This window comes from Panicum virgatum, chromosome 5N (assembly GCF_016808335.1).
Source record: "Panicum virgatum strain AP13 chromosome 5N, P.virgatum_v5, whole genome shotgun sequence".
Taxonomy (NCBI): Eukaryota; Viridiplantae; Streptophyta; class Magnoliopsida; order Poales; family Poaceae; genus Panicum; species Panicum virgatum.
The window spans coordinates 42,506,571-42,528,186 of NC_053149.1; the positions used below are offsets into that span (position 1 = coordinate 42,506,571).

General features: G+C 37.4%; 3 protein-coding genes across 3 annotated transcripts; 2 read left to right on the forward strand and 1 right to left on the reverse strand.

The window, feature by feature from the left end:
- The first annotated feature begins 6,455 nt into the window (after positions 1-6,455).
- Positions 6,456-10,906, forward strand: LOC120676762. Its single transcript, XM_039958096.1, has 12 exons — positions 6,456-6,609; positions 7,165-7,785; positions 7,883-8,050; positions 8,191-8,316; positions 8,390-8,924; positions 9,014-9,212; positions 9,307-9,493; positions 9,600-9,698; positions 9,807-9,959; positions 10,059-10,171; positions 10,264-10,336; positions 10,505-10,906. The coding sequence occupies exons 2-12, from the start codon at positions 7,180-7,182 to the stop codon at positions 10,604-10,606; spliced, it is 2,361 nt and encodes a 786-aa protein (XP_039814030.1). The 5' UTR covers positions 6,456-6,609; positions 7,165-7,179; the 3' UTR covers positions 10,607-10,906.
- Positions 10,907-11,706: 800 nt separating this feature from the next.
- LOC120674815 (protein FAR1-RELATED SEQUENCE 5-like) lies at positions 11,707-14,945 on the reverse strand. Its single transcript, XM_039955931.1, has 6 exons — positions 14,865-14,945; positions 14,593-14,703; positions 14,433-14,516; positions 14,278-14,343; positions 14,060-14,149; positions 11,707-13,950 (listed from the first exon to the last, which is right to left on the reverse strand). The coding sequence occupies exons 1-6, from the start codon at positions 14,943-14,945 to the stop codon at positions 11,707-11,709; spliced, it is 2,676 nt and encodes an 891-aa protein (XP_039811865.1).
- A 169-nt stretch (positions 14,946-15,114) lies between these two features.
- Positions 15,115-19,825, forward strand: LOC120675203. The gene is made up of 13 exons (XM_039956309.1): positions 15,115-15,219; positions 15,766-15,852; positions 15,965-16,579; positions 16,677-16,823; positions 16,916-17,038; positions 17,149-17,647; positions 17,743-18,232; positions 18,349-18,529; positions 18,625-18,714; positions 18,806-19,038; positions 19,154-19,226; positions 19,339-19,440; positions 19,539-19,825. Exons 2-13 carry the CDS (start codon positions 15,787-15,789, stop codon positions 19,554-19,556), a joined length of 2,637 nt encoding a protein of 878 aa, XP_039812243.1. The 5' UTR covers positions 15,115-15,219; positions 15,766-15,786; the 3' UTR covers positions 19,557-19,825.
- The last annotated feature ends 1,791 nt before the right edge of the window (positions 19,826-21,616 follow it).

Here is a 21,616-nt window from a genome sequence, read left to right on the forward strand (position 1 = left end):
TCTTTAGGTTTAGCACTAGTTTAGCTCTTAAGTGAGTGAGTGAGCAAAGTTGTGTGCCTTGTGCTCTAGTTCTAGGAGTGAACCATCTCATGTACTCGGTGAGCCGGCCATCCTTGGAGTCTTGGTGACTCGCCGGCACGTCTTCGACCCTCCGGCTTGGTGTGGAGCGGCGACGACAAGCTTTGTGCGGGGGACGTGGAGACCCCCTTCCTTGGTGGAGAAGCTCCTTAGTGGAACCCGAGATCAAGGTGACCGTGGACTCGGTGTCCTCGGAAGAGACTTGGTTGCCAAAAAGCAATACTCTTTGTTGAGTGCTTCAACAACGTGGATGTAGGTGTGCCTTTGTGGCTAACCGAACCACGGGATAAATCCTCGTGTCACAAGAGTTTGCTTTCTCTCATCCCTCCTTTAAGCTTTCGCATTTCATATTGCAATTTTTGTGTGCCTTTACTTTCATAGAGTAGAATCTTGATATGATTGGCTATAGGTTGCATAACTCTTTGGGATGAGGGTTTTCACACTAGAGGAACACTAGTTGCACATCTAGATAGCATATCTTAGTTTAATTTATTTGCAAATAGTTGGAGCTTGAGGTTAAGGTTTTTAGTTTGCCTAATTCACCCCCTTCTCCTCTTAGGCTACGAGCATCCGATTTCTTTCAATTGATATCAGAGCCGGAACTCACACCTCTCACAAAGAAAGCCAATTCCATTGGCAATTTGTGTTACCGGCTCATAGGATCGGTAATCGGTATTAGGCTTCACCGTCTAGTGAGTTAGCTTGCTCGGGGAAGGGATGGATTTCTTAGGACCTCCTCCACGGTTTGATGTCACGGGCTTCCAACGATGGAAGATTTTAATGGAATCCCATCTCCAAGCTAAGGGCCTAAACGTTTGGAGAGTAACGAGTGAGGGCATGAAAAACAAAGGTCAACAAGAGAAACAATTTAATGCTATTGCAAAATGTGCTATTTTAAGTTCTCTTGGTGACACCGTGTTCAACCGAGTGTTTGCTTGTGAAAATGCAAAGGATCTATGGAAAACTATTAGTAAGAACCATGAGGGCACAAAAAATATTGTAAATAAAAAATATCATGTTCTAATTGATAAACTTAATAGCTTCAAGCAACTTGACGATGAGAATGCTGAATCTATGTACTCACGGTTGAATATTCTTGTGAATGAGATTAATTCTTTAGAGGTGAAGAAGATTGATGATTTAGAGCTCATTCGCAAGATCCTTCACTCTCTACGAAAGTCGGAATATGATTTGGTGACAACTATTCTCTATGAGAAAGAGCTCTCAACAATGACATCAAATGAAGTTCTCAACAAGGTGATCGCCCATGAGCTTCGCAACGACATCAAGCCAAGAGCCCCACCTTCACCAAGACATAGCGCTCTCACGAGTAAACAAAAAAGATTGTTGAAGAAGATGGCAATCAAGAGAAGTTTAAGTGAAGAGAAAGAAAGTTAATGCTCATCAAGTGATGAAGATGTCATGTCCCCCAAGCTCTACAAGCAAGTGAAGATCTTGAATAAAAGCTTGAAGAAGATCAACTCGATGGGGTACATGGTTTTCCTTAAAGATGGGCCTCACCACCAACATATGAAGGTTGGGAGGAGATTCAAGAAGAAGAAGGAGAAGAAACCCAAAGAAGAAGCCTTTGTTGTTCTTGGCGAATGGACAAGTGGTGGTGAAGAATCAAGCACAAGCTCAAGTGATGAGTCAAACAAGACATTCACCACCCGTTTCAACACAGGCATGGCTTCATCATCCAACATATGCCTTATGGCTAAAGGTATGGAAAGCGATGTAAGTGATGATGACTCCGACTCTCCTTCCTATGAAGAGCTTCTTGACTTAGTACATGAACACCAAAGAGCAATTAAGAAATAATCTAAAAAAATGTGATGCTCTTAATGAACTTACGACAACAGCAGGATGCCCACGATGGAAAACAAGGCCCAGAGATGCAGCAGGGGACATGCTGGGCGGCCACACAAGCACACACCTACTTCCCCGACTAGCTTGCGCCGCCGCAGCCCATCCGCTTGGTGCCTTCGTGCTTGCCACCAATCTGGCCTCCAGGCGTCGCAACTACAGCGCTTCCAGCATGTGCCAGCGCTGCCACGCCAGCCTGCCTCCCCGTTGGTTCCTGCCAGCCGCCGAGGACGCCAGTAGTCCGATGTCGCCCGGCCACGCCCGTAGTGGCGCAAGAACAGTGGCGCCCGGATCTTCCGGTCGACGGCGACGAGGGCGGCCGGTAGCCTAGAAGGGAACAAGCGAGCGGTTCTGTCGACGAGGAATTGTGGCGGCGGATGTGATCGGCGGCAGATGCACAATGGGGAGGGGATCGGCGGCAGATGCACGAGGGGGAGGGGATCCGTGGCAGATGCACGAGGGGGAGGGGCTGGCGGCGGCGGCGGCTGTGATGTGCGCCAGATGCACAAGCGGGAGGGGGTAAAATGAAAAAAAAAAACCTAAAAATTCTTCTCCATTTATATCAGGTTACTAATGACAATTTTACCCTTTTGAATGGACGGTTGGATCTTTTCTATACCACATACTACCAAGTGGTAGTATTGTGCACCGTAAAAAGAGCTCACCTTTCGCCATGTGCTTGAATTCCAATAATTATTTCTTCTAAAGTCCATTGGCTAGCTAGCTACTACCTCACAACAGACAAGATTGTGTTCCAATTCCAGTGAAAAAATTGTGAAACAAGCAATGGATGCACGAAGGGGAGCTACCCCTCATGTTCCATAAAAAAAATGAATGCACTAAGGAAAACAACTATTCTGTGTGCGTGCCCAAAGTCAGCAACTCCACCTGAACATTGTGAAGATACATCATAATGGTTGTTAGCTCCATTCCTAATAATATTCAGATGCATGGTTGGAGCTCATTTCTGACAGGGGAGACTATAAATAGCTGCAACCTCTCCATGCGATTATATTGCAGTGTTTGCCCACTGCCACCAAAACACCAACCAAATTAGCTAAAATGAGATATTGCATGAAACTAACACAGGTCACGCAAGGGCAAGAACCTACCCGTTTTCTTATTTTGTTTACGAATAGATGAGGAAACTATCAAGTGGACACGCATGGGTGAGATTTCCAACAATTTTCATTGTTTATATCAGTGGTATCTTTTGTTGAGAAGGGTTTTCCAGTGTGTAAGTTGAAATTAGATTATAAACTTGTCTCCAACCCAACAGAGAATATGATCTATTTTTTCAATGTATACTTAAGAGTTTGTTTATGTAATTTTATATATAATGAAAGCTAAACTAAACAATAAAAATCGATCAGTATACATTTATTATGTCTTCTTTTCCTACTCAATGCATTTAACATTTTTTTCTTCATGAAGCAGACACTTAATTTTTCTTATAAAATTTGTTACTGTTATTACAGATAATCCAATGCTTCATCTTTCTAGACCTGCAGGCGGCCAGTTGGACGGGACGACTAGTCCTTAACAGACTTACTAGCAATTGCTAGCTCATCTGCAAGTCTAAACGCAGAGTTTTCACTATAATATAGGAGCCTATTATTACTAGATTTGATTAATGATGTAGATGTAGACAACATACAGACCAAGACGTCAGTTTGCACAGGTAACTATCACCATGGCCTATCACACAAGTCACGTCTGTCTACTGATCTGGAAAACGTCCAACTTCGCTTTGAACCTCCGATCCATCACTATATAAACAGCCAGTGCATTGCATCTCTCTTGTGCAGCAGCAAGTTTGAGCATCATCAAGTCACAAGTTCATAGCATATCCCCCACAAAACCAAAAAAAACAAGCCTATCCATCAAGTAAATCCACACTCTACAACACACATACCAAAGAAGCAATGGCCCCTGCTTGGACAACAAAGGTGAGCGCCAAGGCCTTGCCAAGTTGTGTGCCCGGTGTAATTCATGATGACAAGAGGATACCAAAAGGGTACCTCCCCATAGTGCTGGTTCACGATGACGAAGGCGGCGCCGAGACGAAGGTGCTGGTGCGTATCAAGGATCTTCAGGAGCCATGCCTAGCTGCGTTGCTGGAGATGGCAGAGGAACAGTTTGGGTACGGCCAGCAAGGGGTGCTGAGGGTCCCCTGTGACGCTCAGCGTTTTGAGCATGTGGTTAACATGGCACGCAAATCCAAAGCACCTAGATAAGGGTTGTCATCTGTATGCCGCTTTACAGTCTCATTTGTCTAGGACAGATTTGTTAGCGATGTAAATCCACCAAATTTTTTTTATGTTTAAGAGATGAACTGGACTTGTGAGGCATGTAAGTGTTGTCCTCAGGTTTTGTTATACGATATGAAATGAGCAGGAAAGGTTGAATTAAGTAATTTTTAGCTTCATTGGCCAGGAACTTCATATTTTGCTTATACGATATCGTAACTAGCCTGGAGGAGAGGTTCCATTTTGAAACTGTTAACAAACTTGTCGTAAAAAATGTAGCAAAAACTGAGGGTGGCATCATGTCATGTTTGTCTGAAAAATAAACTAGCTAAGAATTTAAGGATTTTTCATGTCATGTCATGTCATGTTTGTAAAAAAATATTGCAGAATGAACACCTGTTGTAAGGATTTGTTCAATGATTTTATCAGATTTTGCACCATTCGATCCAGATCATGCGTGTGGATCTATTCTGTGATCCACCATACCACACCCCTGCTAGCGAGCATAAGAGCATTCCTTAATTTAACTGCTCTGTTCTGAAGGTGTAGACCGCAGCAAGCAAGATTAATGAAAAATAGCTGCCAGCCGTCTCACACATCTATATGTTTTTTTCCTTCAAGTTCCTGCTATCCACAACGGCAAGAGCAAATTTGCTCCTCCTCCTCCTCCTCGTTTCCCACGCCCTCTCACATATTTACTGTCTACAGTGCGTCTACAGTGCCAAACAGTACATTTGCTCCTTCATTTGCTCTCTCTCCATTGTGGACGGTCAGAACTTCGTTAGAAATTCTTCTGAGAAATCATGCTGGATTATTTTTTGCTCATTGCAAATTACAAAAAAGAACAGACAAGAATTCCACTTATCATGGTATTCATAAGTAAGACTGGGAAACAAAATTGATTCCCTGCCTCCATCGACGGATATTACTAATGGTTGCCACTGATCGTGTTCTCATGTGTTCTCTCGTTTTATTTAATAGTGCCCATGTTTTCTCGCAAGTGGAAGGAATGAACACATTGAAATCCTACAGACTCGTTCACAGAACACGCCAGAAATGTTTACTGACTATATCCTGGTAAGCAGCAGCCTTTTACTGACCGGAAAGCGCTACTCCGTGTGTGCATATGTCTCTTCTTCATGACCAAGTGAAAGCGAGATGGTCAAGTTAACTGCCGTACGGTAAGGTACAACGACCTTGCTTATTTTTGTTAATTTGTGTAAGCGCTTCCATCAAGATGAAACCAATATTTGCACAATTGGATTCTTTTGTTTGCTACATCTAATGTGAATTAAGCAAACTATCGATAACAACAGAATTTGACCACCGTTTGACCAGGGATTTGCTTATGTGAAAATTTTAACTTAGCTCATTTGGAACATCAACCAAATAGTGGTTATATATCGAGAACACAACACACCATGATGTCATACATTATGTCTCTTAATAAAGAGTCCAAATTCTTTATAGCCATTAATCCTCCCAATACATATATTAAAAATGCAAAGTGCACGTACCTTGTGTCATCATCACATAATTGGCGACCAACATCAAACTATAACGTTGGGAGACTGGTTACAGTGCTTGAAAGGAACCTCAGGTTCCTCCTGCATTAATTATTCTCAGCCGTTGATTGTAAAAGGAGAGGATTTTTATTAAGCAAGGGTAGTAGAGTAAATTTTCTCCGCTGATTAAACTGTGACCGTTCAGTTCAGCGAGAGCAGATCGAGGTTGAAGAAATCTCTTGCGTGGCTTACGGAGGGGCTTCAAAGTCCGGCTGCACATGGAGTCGCCGGCAAACCCCTCCTCCGCTCGACCTACGGAGGGTCTTCAACATCCCGATGTGCAGGGAGTCACCGGCGGCGGCCAGCAAACCCCTCCTCCGCCTCGTCTGCAGAGGGGCTTCAAGTTCGGCTGCATAGGGAGTCGCCGGCGGCGGCCGGCCATGCAGTCCGACGAGACTTGATGCCACCAGCAATTGGCAACGAGAGGGTATTTGAGTTTTTCTCTGATATAATGGGGAATCGGATATTGACTAGATGTTGCTGTGAAAATACTAATCTACCCTTTCAATTAATCTCCCAACCAGTTCCTAGCCCACAAATTTTTGGTTCCGGTCCACGATTTAGCAGCGTGTCTATTCATCGCGCGCGCTTCTGCGCTCCAATCCATCGCAGAAGGGCTTTCCGTCCGCTCGCCGTTAGTCACCGTTGAGCCTCCCCGTGGCCCTTTAACCCCTCACGGGCCATTAACCAGGTTGGCCCATTTTTTTTTTACCCAGTCGTCGTTCTATCTCGATTCATCCGCCGCCCCTCCCCCATTCCGGGTTCGCTGTTAGGGTTTCTCTTCTGGTGAATTTCCATTTCCTCTGCGCGTCTTCATGGTGGCACTCGATCTCTTTGCAGCATCTTTCTAGGTTCGTTCCCAGCTTCTCTTGGCTGTTCCCTTTGTTCTTCTTCTCTAGGTCAAGTCCCAGGGAGACGACTTTGTTCCGATTCATTTCTTCGTCTGCTAGTCCAATTTATTTTGAGTCGTGCCATTCTTAGTTCAAGTGCAAATCAAGTCGTCTCCCTCTTTGAATGCAAGTTTTATGTTTTATTAGCTAGAGCTATCATCTGGATCCCGTACTTCTTTTTGCTTAGGATTGTTTTTTCTCATACATGTAATTAGTTGAAAATCTTCGCCCCAATCCCCTTATTTTTGTGTATCCAATTAGAGATCTCCTTTTTATGATTTTACATGTATGTAGTTAGGTTGCTGTGTTACAAACATCCCCCATGTGCAGTTTGAGAATGTCTGGGTAAACACCCCCTTGTGCAGAGTGATTGTATGGGTTACAAATATTCATGTGTTACAAAGAATTCATGCGTGTAATATTTTTAACTTTTTTCTTGTGTTTACAGTTTACTAACATAGTTTTTCTTATATCATATTTCTAATTTATTTCAAGGTTTTTCCATTTTATTTTTAGGGTGTTTTGTCTAGTATGACAACAGCTATGGATCGTGTCAAGTATCGCTTCTCTACCCATCGTTTTCAAAAAGTCATAGATTCTCTTTCAGAAGATCAGAAAGGTTTCTTGGCGAAGAATGGTTTTGAAAAGTTTCTGGGTTTTCGCAAGTTCACAGTGCCTATGCCTTTCCTTGAATGGGTCATGGGGCAGGTTGTTACTGATCTCTCCCAATTCAAGCACAGATTGAAATCTTTCAAGTTCACAAGATACATGGTTCAACAAATAATTGGAATACCTTCTGGAGAGATCCCGATCATTCTGCATTCTGGTGGTGTCAAAATTTCTGACAAACTTTCCATCCGTGATGCTGTTCGTAACCTTCTCGATCAACATGATGAGGAATCATTTATTAAATGGTTCATGCTTGTTGCTCTTTCTACCATCATTTGCCCTTCTACTCAGAACTTTGTTAACATCAACTATCTTCCATATCTCTTGGATGTTTCCCAAATCAACACTTTTGATTGGAGCACTCATGTGCTGAACTACATTTTATCTGAGGTTAAAAAATACCAAGGTTTCATCTCTTCAAAAGATGATGGGAAGATATACGTTGGCTCTTGCCTCCCACTCCTTGCTGTAAGTTTTTTATTTTCATTTCTTACTGTTTTTTCCCAGTCTGGTTCACACTCTTCTTTTACCTGTTCTACATCATAAAATCTTGTTATTCCTGCAGATTGCCTACATGGATTTCATCGACTTCAGCCATGAATATGCCAATCATCACAATTTTTGCTATGATGTTCCAAGAATTTGTAATGTTAGATCAGAGGACTTCCTTTTCGCTGCCAATGTGGACAGAAATCTATCAAACCCAGGTCGCCCTTCGTATGGAATTCTTGAGGTAAGCGACATACATTCTTTATTCTCGATGGTAATCGGTCATATGATTATTACATTACTTCAGTTTTTGTTTTACACCTACACACTGCCAACCTCTTATTATTCATAGATAGTTTTTTATTTATTCATTTGTTTATGCAGTTTCGTAGTCTGATATCTTCACCATACTTCGAAGAGCCTCTTGCTGATGGACCTATTGAACATGATTATTCTATAAGCTCAGATTTTTTTCCAGCCTCACATCATGAATCTGTTGCCCCTTTTCAAGTGAGTTTTTTCCCCTTTTCATATGTCCCCTTTTTTATGTCCAGTTTTATTGATTTATATCAACTTTTTGTAGATCATCCCAAGTATTGAAGGATTGATAGATAAGCATTGCAATCTTCTAAAAAATGATGTTTCTGCTGGCATTGTTGACAAGGGTGAAACAGTTTATTCGGACTTCGCGAATCAGTTTGGTTTTGTTTTCTCAAATCGGCTGTCTCTACTCTCTTCTGAGATACTTGCACACATTGAGTCTGTCAAGTATGCCACTAATTCAGAGGAAACTGATAAGCTTACAAACGATTCAGGATCTCTTCATATCCATTGCCACAGTGAGAATGTTGCTGTTTCTGAATCAACTCTCACTGAAAATGATACACGTCATGATTTGTCCAATATACAACAAGAAACTGATAATCTTGTCGATCATACTGATGAAGAGAGACTTGTTTCAAGTTCGTTTAATCATGATCGCCAAAAATCATGCTCTAATACTCAAGCAGCGCTGAATGATGATATTAATTGTCCAAGCACCCCAACATTCACTGATCAAATGGAAGGTGTCGGCGGTTTTGAACAAGACATTGAGCCATTGGTTATGAATGACACAGGTTTACCTATCATATTTAATTCTTTGTCTTATTTCATTTTTTTATTTGTGTATGCTTCTTAATTTTTCCTGGTCCCCTTTTTTTTCCAGCCCCTTGTGGTATTAATCCAAAAAGAAAGTGCAGAATGGGTTCATCTACAATTGATAAGAAGAAAAGGAAGAAGAGGGCAGCTATCCCCTCAGCTCATGTTAACTCCCCTGTCAAAATCAAGTTGACTGATGAAATGGAACTTTCATATATCAAGTATGTTCGTTCACAAAACATTGATCCAATTGAGAATGACCCATCGTAAGGCCACACACCCCCTGTCTCCCCTTTTGTTTCACATCAATTTAATTTCAATGTATAACTCATCTATTATTTTTTCTTCTCATCTTTGCAGCCCAACTTTTGTCTCAATCGCTGGATTTGAATGTTCATATGATTCATTTCGTCTTTCTCTTCAGCCCAGAGGTTTTGTGTCCAATGATTTAATGGCAGTTTTTGTGCAATACTTCAATGATGATCACAAGCTTAATACTGAAAACATTTATGATCGTAACAAAGTTGCTTTCACACCTTTTTTAGTGGTACTACTCTTCTACCTATTTTTTTATCTCAAATTTTCTGCACGCACAAATCTTAGTTTTTTAATGTCTTCATATACTGAATTTTTTTCACATTTCTTTGGAGCAGGAAAAACTCATGCTTGATCCTAAGACATATATTCCAGAGTCCAATGAGCCAGAACTGACAAGGATCAATGAACAAATGGACATCGCAAATGCTGATCTGGTACCTTTCTTTAATTCTTGCTTTCTTTTTCCAATTTTTGTATGATGTTTTTTTTCGTCATTTAACTTTCTAAGTTTTCTTATCATGTAATTTATTTTTCGTTGACAGTTATTGTTCCCCTTGATACTCAATGAACATTGGATCCTCATATGCATCAACTACCTTGTCAAGAAAGTCCACTTTTTTGATCCAGCAATTCGAGCTTCAAACTCTGAATCCGTATTGCCTGCAAATTCAATAAAATTTGCTACAAACAATGTGGTATTTGTCTTTTTGTCCTGTCAGCTTGATGCAAGTGTTCACTTTCAATTCTGTTTTCATTTTTCTTATTAGTTTCATTTTGGTCACTTTGCATTTCAGGTTATCAATTTCCAAAGAACTTGTAAAGTTGCTGAAATTTTTGACAGAGACTTGCAGAATTATGAATTACAAGTTCCAAGATGTCCAAAGCACTCCAACTCACCATTTCAAAAGTATGTAGCTTTAGTTTCTTCTTTTAACCAAACATACCAGGGAATACATCCATGGTAAACTTTTTTAATTTTTTAATTTTTTTTGTGTCCAGGTTTGATTCAGGCATCTTTGCTATGTTGCTTATGTACAACTGGAATGGTTCGGTGATTAAGATATTTGACCACGTAAGTACTCATTCATTGAATTATTTTTAATAATCAACATAGTGCTTTTTTAACAATCTTTTGACCAAATTATATCTTACCAGCGTTTCTATATTGTTTTTGAATCATGCTTCCCTCTTTATGAAGTAATAAGCTGACTTTCAATTTCATTTTATTTTCCCAAAACAGACTGAAGCAACTAAATTCAGGAAGCTCATCGCTTACAAGTTGATGAATTCAGATCTTAATGAAGCTGCAATAAAGAACAACCAAACCGAAGATCAGCCTTGATATCTTCTATTCCATCCCCCTACAGAAATTTTGCTTTTTGGGATAGCTGTAGCAATCAAAATATGTGTCAAAACTAATGTAATCTGTACCCAAGTTAAACTTGGATTTTTTTTAGGGTGGTATAACATGGAAATCAGAGCTCAAGTACATTGCTACCCCTGCACCCTCTATGCTGGGCAGTGCTTGGATGTTCTAGTTTTCGGAAGTTGCTTGTTCAATGCTATTTTTTAAAGTTTCTGTTTCTGGAAACTAAACATTCCGTATGTAATCAGTTACTAATCTAATTTCTATTTGTAATAATCATCCGACTTTGGTTGACAAAGGATCGATGTCCCCTGGGTTTCTGTTTCTCTTTTCCAGAGCTGCGTTCACCTGCAAATTTGTTTCCCATTGTGTGTTAATTACCTGACATAAGGTGCAGATCAATGATTCAATTTTTTTTTGAATTTCAACTTGTATGCGTTCACATTGGCTTCCTTTTTGTCCCCTCGAACATTGGAGTCAGTGCTTTAACCCCTCTTATAGCATCAAGTACTGACAATTAGTTAGATAACCATTCCGATCAGTTTTGCTCCAAAGGGCAAAAGGAAGAGGAGAAACACTGAGTTTTCAGGCCAGCTAAAGATTGGAGACTTCAGTACGTGGTGCACATCTCTTCTAGTTATGGGTGAAGGATTATTAGTAACTGGATTTATTTTTTCAACATCGCTGACTGATTTAGTCAACTGTTAGTGTGTCAAAGATTCGGAGTCTTTTTTCACGCCGCTTGATTTTAGCCAACTGCATTGATTCCATTGCGATAACTAATAAGAAAAAATCAGAAATAACTTTGTAGTCACAAGATGAGATGTCTTCAAGGAGCTTCAATTTTCAACAGTTATAGCTGATCAGCCAACTGCACTATTTCTCCATCAATTCTAATAACTTTGTAGTCACACACACAACCACATGTCTGTTTTTGTTTGCAACACGTAGACAATAACTACTTAAAGAAGACGAAGGTCAATTCATAATTAACCCCCTCCCACATTTGAGCAACAACAATTTATTTAACTTAATTCATAATCATATTTCTATCGTAGCTAATAAAGTCTCAAGAATCACTTTTCTTTTGGAGCACCATCTACTTCACTAGCATTTGCTTCTGTCTTGCCTTTTTTTTTTGGATGCTGCTTGCTGATCTGCTTTTTCTTGGGAGTAGCATTCTCCTTCATTTTCGCCGCCTTCTCCTTGGCTGCCTTCTCCTTTTGAATTTTTTGCATTGAACTTTTCTCAGCCGGCCGACACAACCTGTGGCCCTTATCGACACTAACAGCTTCTACAATTGCTGGGTCTTTGTACACAACTAAATCAGTTGATTGAGAAGCATTTTCTTCACATTCCATTCTGTCAAAAACCATTTGAACTTCCTTCATAAACTTCTCACTTCTTTCAGAATCTTTGCAAACTTTCGAGCACATTTCCGACAAGGAATTCATCATCATAGCATGCCTAAATATTGGGTCATCTCTACAATCTACTATTTGTTCAAGTCCTTTAAGCTTATGCCTTTTCAATTCTTCTTCCAAATAGCTTTTAGTCCATCTTTGCTTGATGTAGTTATCTGGAATTTTGTGGATACCAAGCTGTGTAAATAACCTGAGCACATGGCAGCAAACGATCCCATCCCTGTTGTACTTTTTGCAAATACAATTGAATGAATTATAGTTCTGGTCAACTTCAATTGTAAAAGTCTTCCTATAGAACTCAATATCTTCATGCTGGATAAGCCTATGAACATTATATTTCACATCCTTTTCTACCTCTTCAATAGAGTACGCTCCAGAATTGTGAACTTCTTTTTGAAATTTCAGATATATGCTTCTCGTGTAAACCTCTGCAGCATGCCTCTCAATCATTTGCATAGAAGCAAAAACCGGCTCCTGAACATTTGATTCAAATCTGTCCCTCCGCTCAATTTCAGCTTGTTCCTCCTGAAATATCTCACATTGCTGAAGGAATGTTTCTATGCTATCCTTTCTCAAAACATAATCCTTAAATGATGAATTGGTGCTTTCACTTCTACCCGTGGTCTTGATGAATGGACAGAACACGTCCATGAAGTAAGCTGGTACCCACATATGTCTATTTTTCCACATCAATTTCAGGGATGAATTTTCTTGCAGACCATATTTTTCTATGATGGCTGTCCACCCTTCATCAAATTCCTCTCTACTTATGGACTCATATATCACCTTCTCTAATTCTTTTCCGAGATTTTCTATGTCTTTCAATAAGGTTCCAAGATTCTCTCTAGCATTCCTCATGATATGCCAAAAGCAATTTCTATGAACTTCTGTCCCAAAAACTTCAAATATTGCCTTCTTCATAGCAGCATCTTGATCTGTAATTATAATTTCTGGTCTTCTACCATCCATTACTTCCAGCAGTACATTAAATAGCCAAGAGAAAGTTTCTGCAGTTTGATTTTCTAGCAATGCATATCCAAAAACCACAGTTCTCCCATGACCATTAATCCCAACCAAAGGAGCAAAAGGCATATTATACTTATTTGTGCTGAAAGTAGTATCAAAAGAAATGAAATCTCCATACAGCTTGTAGTTTAGTCTTGAAGACGCATCAGTCCAGAAAATACTTCTAACCGTGTTGTCGTCATCTGTTCTCATAGTGTAGTAGAAACCAGGATGTTGCTTTTGCATTTTCTTCACGTAGTTCATGGTGCTATCTATATCTGTATTTCTCATCTTTTGCTTTCTATCAGCTTGCTTCAGATTTTTAAGCTGTGTTCTCCCAAAATTCATGTTCTTGAAGCTGCCTTTCATCTTTCTAAATATTTGCATTATTCTCCTTGGCTTTATTCTAGCTTCTTGGAGAATTCTTGAAAATTTTTTCTCCTCAACAGTCATATATCTATGATTAATGAAGAATTTGGTCAAAGAAGGGCTGCTCACTAAATCATGATTATGCACAAGATCTACATCACTGAACTTCCATCTGCCTTGCTGCAACACTACAATGATCCTCATCTTGCAACTGGTTCCCTTAACATAGGATCTTTTCCTTTTCTTGTGTGGATTCTTTGGCTCTGCTGCTTTCTTACTTTTATTGCACATCAAAAATATTTTCTTATTTTTGTAGTTTCTCCCCTTAAAAACTGCAAATCCATTCACTTGCCCATATATATTCACGAATCTGTGAGCATCATCCAGCGTGTCAAAACTCATTCCAATCTCTGGTTTCTTGGTACCTTCAGCCTCATCTGGGTTGGGAAACAAATATTCTTCATCTTCGGCAACAGCATCTTCCCCTTCTTCATCTGTTAGAAAACCACCCTCTGCGGAATCCTGAATACAAAGTATTTTTTCAATATTCACTTTCACTTCCAAAATAGTAAGGTAATTATTTCAATCTACAGATGGAATCATTTAAGTTTTCACCCTCCCCCCCAATTACCTCTGAATCATAGTGCTCTCCATCATTGTACAAGCCAGCTAATTCACATCTTTCCTCATTATAGATATCAGCAATTGCAAGCATGGGAACCTAAATAATATTTGAGTAGTTTAAGTCATAACATAGTTCCATAGTCATCACACACAAAAAATATTGATAAAGCTTTTTTTCACTTCAACTCAATTCATATTTTCTGATATAGAACCACAAGCACATACCGATTGGTTCACCATATCACTCTGTGCTGAAACATCATTTCTGGAACTTGCATTATCATCCAACTTCTGCATGTACAATTTTATTGAAATAACAACTACCAAACTCAATGCAGTTTTCATGACAACATCATTTGAGAACAAAATTTAAGTTTTACCTTCTTTAGTTCAGATACCACACTCTCAAACTTCTTTCCAATATTTGTTGTTTTCTGCATAAAAGAGTCTTCCAATCCAGTATCCTGAAAAGAAAATTATTTAGACAGACATAATATCTATTTTTGGCTGGTATCTATACAATGTTAAATTTTGTCTTACCTTGGTTATTGGATTCAAATCATAAACATCTGGATCCTGATTCTTTAAGGTAGTTTCATATTCATGCCTTGTCGCAGCTGTAACACTGTTGATTGAACCAGATAAACATACCTAACATAAATAATAATATGTCAAACTCTATACAAATTGTTCTTGTACAACTTCTGTTTTTAGGCACGAGTACTAGATTACTTGCAATTCGATCTATTAGTAAAGTATCAGCAATTTTCGAAACAAGAAAGGCGCAACTCAGAGAAACAAAGCGTTCTAACCTTTGTAGATTTCGAAGTTTCAATCTCCAAATCTGATGTTCGACTGAAGCCCAATCTTGCATCAATCAAATCGCCCCCCATTCTCTTCAGATGATCCCCCCACGCCGGCGGCGCGCGGCGGTCTTCTCTTTTTTTCTGTTGACTTCAATAGGATTGGTTTCTTTCCCCTTTCTCAAGCCGTCTAAAGGTAAGGGTAGTTTGGTCCTTTTTTGTTTTTTTATTGAACCGGTATGCAGAGTAACTCGAGCCACATCATTTTTTTTAGAAGAGCCTCTTGCCACTCTTTCTTCCAACAGAGAGGAGACTACTCAAAAGCTCCCCACCCATGGCTCCAGATTTCTGAAGTTAACAGCAGGTAAACTTCTTTCTTTTTTCGAACTCCATCCCTCCCTGCATCATGGATCCGCCCTTTTGTTTTTTCATCTTTGGGTCCCCTGCTTTTTTGGTCCGCCACTAGAAGAAAACTTTCATTGCTCAGATCTGCGTTTCCCAAATTCAGAATACCATTTTCTATATTCCAAATCTGTAAGACCATTTTTCATTGGCACACTAACTAGTTCCTACAAGTCGATTGAAGAATTCTAGGCCCCATAACCCAAAACTGAGTCTGGTTCACTTCTAGGGTTCTAACATTTCTTTTAAACATTACTTTTTGGAATTCATGGTGTGCTGTAATTAGATGATAGCGTTTAGGCTTCCAGACTTTTTTTACAAGGTGTGCTAATTTACAGATTCACATTACTGTTGGAATTCATCAGTAAGAGACTCTTATATTTTACAGCTTACCCAACCAATGAAATTCAACTGTAGATGTTTTTCTGGGACCACTAATATTTTTTTTTCAATTAAAACAGAAATCTACTAACTTATCTTATTCTAGACTGATCATTCTTATTTTCAGGTGTCATCTAGAGTAATTAAAATGGGGAGTACCAGTAAAAGTTCTTTTAAAGTTCCAGCAATTCCACCCTCAAAAAGATTGGATCAGGTACTCTTGCCCGAAATTTCAAATCACCGACTTCAAATCAGATTATCGGTGTTTCTACAAATATAATTACAAGTTCTACATCTTTAATCTGTCTTTTTCAATGTTTTTCTAGGATCTAAACATGATGAACTCCACTTTCAAATTAATGCATGTTATCGGCCAGTTAAATGATGATCAGAAACAAGTTGTATCAAATGTTGGTTTTTCAACCATTCTGGATCTTTGTTGTTCATCAGTTCCAAAGAATCTCGTGTTATGGCTGGCAGATAGATTTGACACTGCATCTAATACAGTCAATCTTCCAAATGGTTTATCATTCACAATTAATTCTGCTGTAGTCAAATCAATTCTCGGTATCCCCATGAGCAATGAAACAATACCATGCTGTAGAAATGAAGAAGCTTATCAGTTTATCAAACTACAATTCAATTCAGCTGGAAGAACACCTTCTGTCGATGAGTTAGTGTCTATTATAACACCAGACTTCAAGGGAGAAAATTTTGCAAGAGCTTTCGTCTTGTTGGCATTGTCTTCATTTCTTTGCCCCAACACTAAGAATGTTTGCAGCTCCAAATACTACTCTGCTGTCATTGTTGTTGATGAAATTATTCAACTAGACTGGTGCTCATTGGTTCTGCAGTGGTTAAATTCTTCTTTGAAAAAGTATCAGAATATGGAGAGTAACGGACAAAGCATTCCAACTGGTGGTTGTGTCCTTCTCTTAGTGGTAAGTACTTACATCTTAGAGAACAATAATACAGATTCCTAACAATGATCTATAAATCATTCCACACGCAAAAAACTTAATTACTGTGTGTTTTTAGGTGGCTTATCTTGAGTTTCTCTATTCCTCTGAATTCAATTTCGGAATGGCACCCCCAAGATTGAAATTCTGGTCAACAACTGTCATACAAACATTCACACTACTTGATGCACAGCCTGGTTCAAATAATCAATTTGGCAGATTACCAGTAAGCCAAACAACATTGTCTTCTACTAATAATTATTGTTACTCTTTTTACATTTCAGTTCATTGACTTCATTTCCTCTTTTTTTCTGCTAGGTAAAACATCTCTGTTGCACCCCTTTCAAAGAATGTTTTAATGAAGAGAATCATTACTCAGTTTTTGCAAATGATTTAGAAGGTATCATAAAAGAAAATTGTCCACCAGATCAAATTGAAAGTGTAAGATCATATTCTTATATTTTCATTTTTACTAACCATTTTCTGTTTTAGTATTGTTTTAACTCTTCAACTATATTTCATTTTAACATCTTAACAAATTATGTAAATAGGTCAAGCTTCAAATATCTACACTTTCAAAGAAGTTCCAACATTCTATATCCCAGAGAATCATGAAAGACACCTCAGACTTTGTTCATAGTGTTCTTTCTGTAGTGTCATCGAAAACACTGCAGAAAACCAAAGAGAAGACTTTGGAATTTCTTGAAGATTCAGATTCAGAATGTGAACATGCTCATCTTTCAGTCCATGAGACTCATTTTCAAAAGAGGCAAAAGCTGCAGAGAAATGAACTTGACTTCAAAATGTTGCCTGTCCCTGAACTCAAAGAAGAAGTGAAATACACAAGCATTGTTGAACAAGTTTTTTCAAAACTGTGTTCTGAAATTCTTGAATTTCCAAAAGTCACAGATCTTGATAGTACTCTCGATAGTACTTATGATAGTTTTGATCATTTGATTTCTGGTTTACATGAGCTGAAATCTGATTATAATCTATTCAGTAATGAAGAAATTGTTGACTTGATAAAGCTTGGTCAATACAAATGCAATGGTAAAATATTCTCATAAATTATTTAACTCTTCTTACAAACACTTTCAGCTGTTATGTTTCATTTTTACTAATAATCCTTCATTTGTTTGCTCCAGATTCTTTACAAGCCAAAAAAAGAATTCCTGAAGAGAAAGTTCTACTGGATTCTTTCATCCCCCAACAAGCCAATGTTCCGATGGACATTCCGAGACCTGTAAATGATGGTAACCAACGAATTGGTATCCAATCAGTCAGTGGAACATTCATCAAAGGACCCAAATACGGCTTATCATTGAATGAAGCTTTGCTTGGCCGAACTATGACAAAAGTTGATCTGCAGCAGGGTTTTCCAAATTTTGATATATTCGCCGAAGAACTTGCACAAAATTCTGGAATGAGTAAGAATCCAACTGTTGCGGCCACAAGTGGCCTAGGAAAAAACTTCATCAAAAGTAGTGAACTTATGCAGATTTCAGAATTCAATTATGTTCCAACAGAATCAAGTTCAAGAATACATTCTACAAACATCCAATCCATATTTCCAACCCCTCTGGAGCACAGCTTCTATTCCTTGCTTACACATAACGTTTCAAAGTTAACCTTCAGGTTTGTTATTTCACAGATTTTGGTCAGCGAAATTAAATATATCACAAATGCTCAAGTTCTTTCAATTTTCATTTTGTTTGTTTAATTTAATCATTTTCATTACATTTCATTCGCAGTCCTAGGATATTTGAAAAAGATGGGATCTGGGTTGACCAAAGAACACTTTCCCTTTCTATGATGCCCGGGGGATGGTTTCATTTTAGAGTTATGGATTGTTTTTGTAAGTTATTCTCATACCAACAATCCCCTCAACTAAATTGCCACATCTCAAAGATATTCCTCTCCAATGTTACTGCAGTAAGACACTTCATCAAATTTCAGATTTATATAATTCAGAGAATAAAATATTGTTATCTGTTAATTTCTACTTATTTGTTTACATTCTTTTTCAGTCTATCTTAATGAATCATTCCCTTGATCCTAAAAATTTGAAGAGTGAATTTATACAAATCATTGGAGTAGATCCGAACAGTTGTAATCTGGTGAGTTCATGGCTTCAATCAATAGTTTTTTTGTTTTTGTTACTGATATCTTTATTTTCCATTCATGACAATTTCATGTTTTTAAATCCAGGTACATATTCCATGTTTTATTGACAAACAATGGGTGTTGGTGGTTGTCAATTTCATCAAAGGAAGATTTGATATTTTATCTCCAGAATACGGAGCCGACAGGACATTGAAAGTGACAAATACTGTGGTTTACAACTTTAGAATCTTATTCATCTTGGCATTTCCATCATTCCAAAAATTCAACATACGTGACTTCATTGTTTCTTACATTGATGTTCCAAAACAGCAATCAAAGTAAGCCATATTTATTAAACATGCTTTCTTTCTTTTTTGAAAAACATTCAAATATGTGATTTCCACTAAAAAATATTTGATATATGCTTTTTCTGCAATAATCTACTTTTACTAGGGAGGACTCTGGAATCTTTGTAACATGCTTTATGGAAACATATGATGGTACAAGCATTGCTAAGTTCAATATTGTAAGTTGAAAAGCAGACCCCCCCTCCTCTCTAACTGATCTTTTTGCTACATATTCTTTTATTTCATTTAACTACAAATGATAACAGAAATTTACAAATCCATCTTTTTCAGGCAGACATCCAAGCATTAAGAGAGAAAAAGCTATTTCACTTGATTTTCAGCAAGGAGAATAAAGCTAAAGCAGATATAATTACAACGTTTAGGAGACAAAATGTTAGTCCATTTTTCTTTTTTTCCAAAATCGTTCTGCGTATTTTTATAATTTTTTGAATGCAACATGTATTAATTTATCTTCATTTGCTTTTCTATAGAACGTTGGCTTCTTCTAAGTTTCAAGATCAGTTTCAACAATTGTTGGCAGAGAAGCTTTTGACTACAATCTGCGGAAGAATCTTGAAGACTGAGTTCATAGCCTCAAATGAAAATATTTCTCTACATGCTCATTTAGTGTATTATTTTGATGCTCAGAAACTTTTTTCTGAATTGTAATTGCTGCGTCACTTAGTTTATACTTTTTTCCAGTGAATTATAGAACACTTTACATATCTGGCACCTCGAAACACTCTTGTCCAATATTGGAACACTTCTTAAATCCCCAGAACCTTGGAACATTTTTGGAACATTTTTTTTCCAAAACATTGAATATTTAGGAACATTTTAAAATGTTCTAATGGAACATTCTGAGTTGTGTTCAACCAAATCTTCAGGAACATTTTTAGTTGTTCTCAAACATTTTGTGAACAGATTGGAACATTTTTCTAAAACACCACAAAATGTTCTGAACATCAATAAATGTTCTGAACAAATTATTTGGGAACATTTTAAAAAATTCAAAACTTTCAGAATATTTCTAGTAATTATCCAGAACATTTTTAGTTGTTCTCAAATATTTTGTGAACAGATTGCAACATTTTTCTAAAACAAAATAAAATGTTCTAAACATCAATAAATGTTCTGAACAAATTATTTGGGAACATTTAAAAAAGTTCAAAACTTTCAGAATATTTCTAGTAATTATACAGAACATTTTTAGTTGTTCTCAAACATTTTTTGAACAGATTGAAACATTTTTCTAAAACACCACAAAATGTTCTGAACATCAATAAATGTTCTGAACAAATTATTTGGGAACATTTTAAAAAGTTCAAAACTTTCATAATATTTCTAGTAATTATCCAGAACATTTTTAGTTGTTCTCAAACATTTTGTGGACAGATTGGAACATTTCTCTAAAACACCACAAAATGTTCTGAACATCAATAAATGTTCTGAACAAATTATTTGGGAACATTTTAAAAAGTTCAAAACTTTCAGAATATTTCTAGTAATTATCCAGAACATTTTTAGTTGTTCTCAAACATTTTTTAAACACATTAGAACATTTTTCTAAAACACCACAAAATGTTCTGAACATCAATAAATGTTCTAAACAAATTATTTGGGAACATTTTAAAAAGTTCAAAACTTTCAGAATATTTCTAGTAATTATCTAGAACATTTTTAGCTGTCTCTCAAACATTTTGTGGACAGATTGGAACATTTCTCTAAAACACCACAAAATATTCTGAACATCAATAAATGTTCTGAACAAATTATTTGGGAACATTTTAAAAAGTTCAAAACTTTCATAATATTTCAAGTAATTATCCAGAACATTTTTAGTTGTTCTCAAACATTTTGTGGACAAATTGGAACATTTCTCTAAAACACCACAAAATGTTCTGAACATCAATAAATGTTCTGAACAAATTATTTGGGAACATTTTAAAAAGTTCAAAACTTTCAGAATATTTCTAGTAATTATCCAGAACATTTTTAGTTGTTCTCAAACATTTTGTGGACAGATTGGAACATTTCTCTAAAACACCACAAAATGTTCTGAACATCAATAAATGTTCTGAACAAATTATTTGGGAACATTTTAAAAAGTTCAAAACTTTCAGAATAGTAATTATCGGGAACATTTTTAGTTGTTCTCAAACATTTTGTGGACAGATTGGAACATTTCTCTAAAACACCACAAAATATTATGAACATCAATAAATGTTCTGAACAAATTATTTGGGAACATTTTAAAAAGTTCAAAACTTTCAGAATAAAGTAATTATCCAGAACATTTTTAGTTGTTCTCAAACATTTTGTGGACAGATTGGAAAATTTCTCTAAAACACCACAAAATGTTCTGAGCATCAATAAATGTTCTGAACAAATTATTTGGGAACATTTTAAAAAGTTCAAAACTTTCAGAATATTTCTAGTAATTATCCAGAACATTTTTAGTTGTTCTCAAAACATTTTTTGAAATGTTCACACTTTGGAAATGTTCACAAACTAGTCCGGGAACCTTTTGAAATGTTCCAGAACATTCAAAAAAGTTCTAATAAAAAAT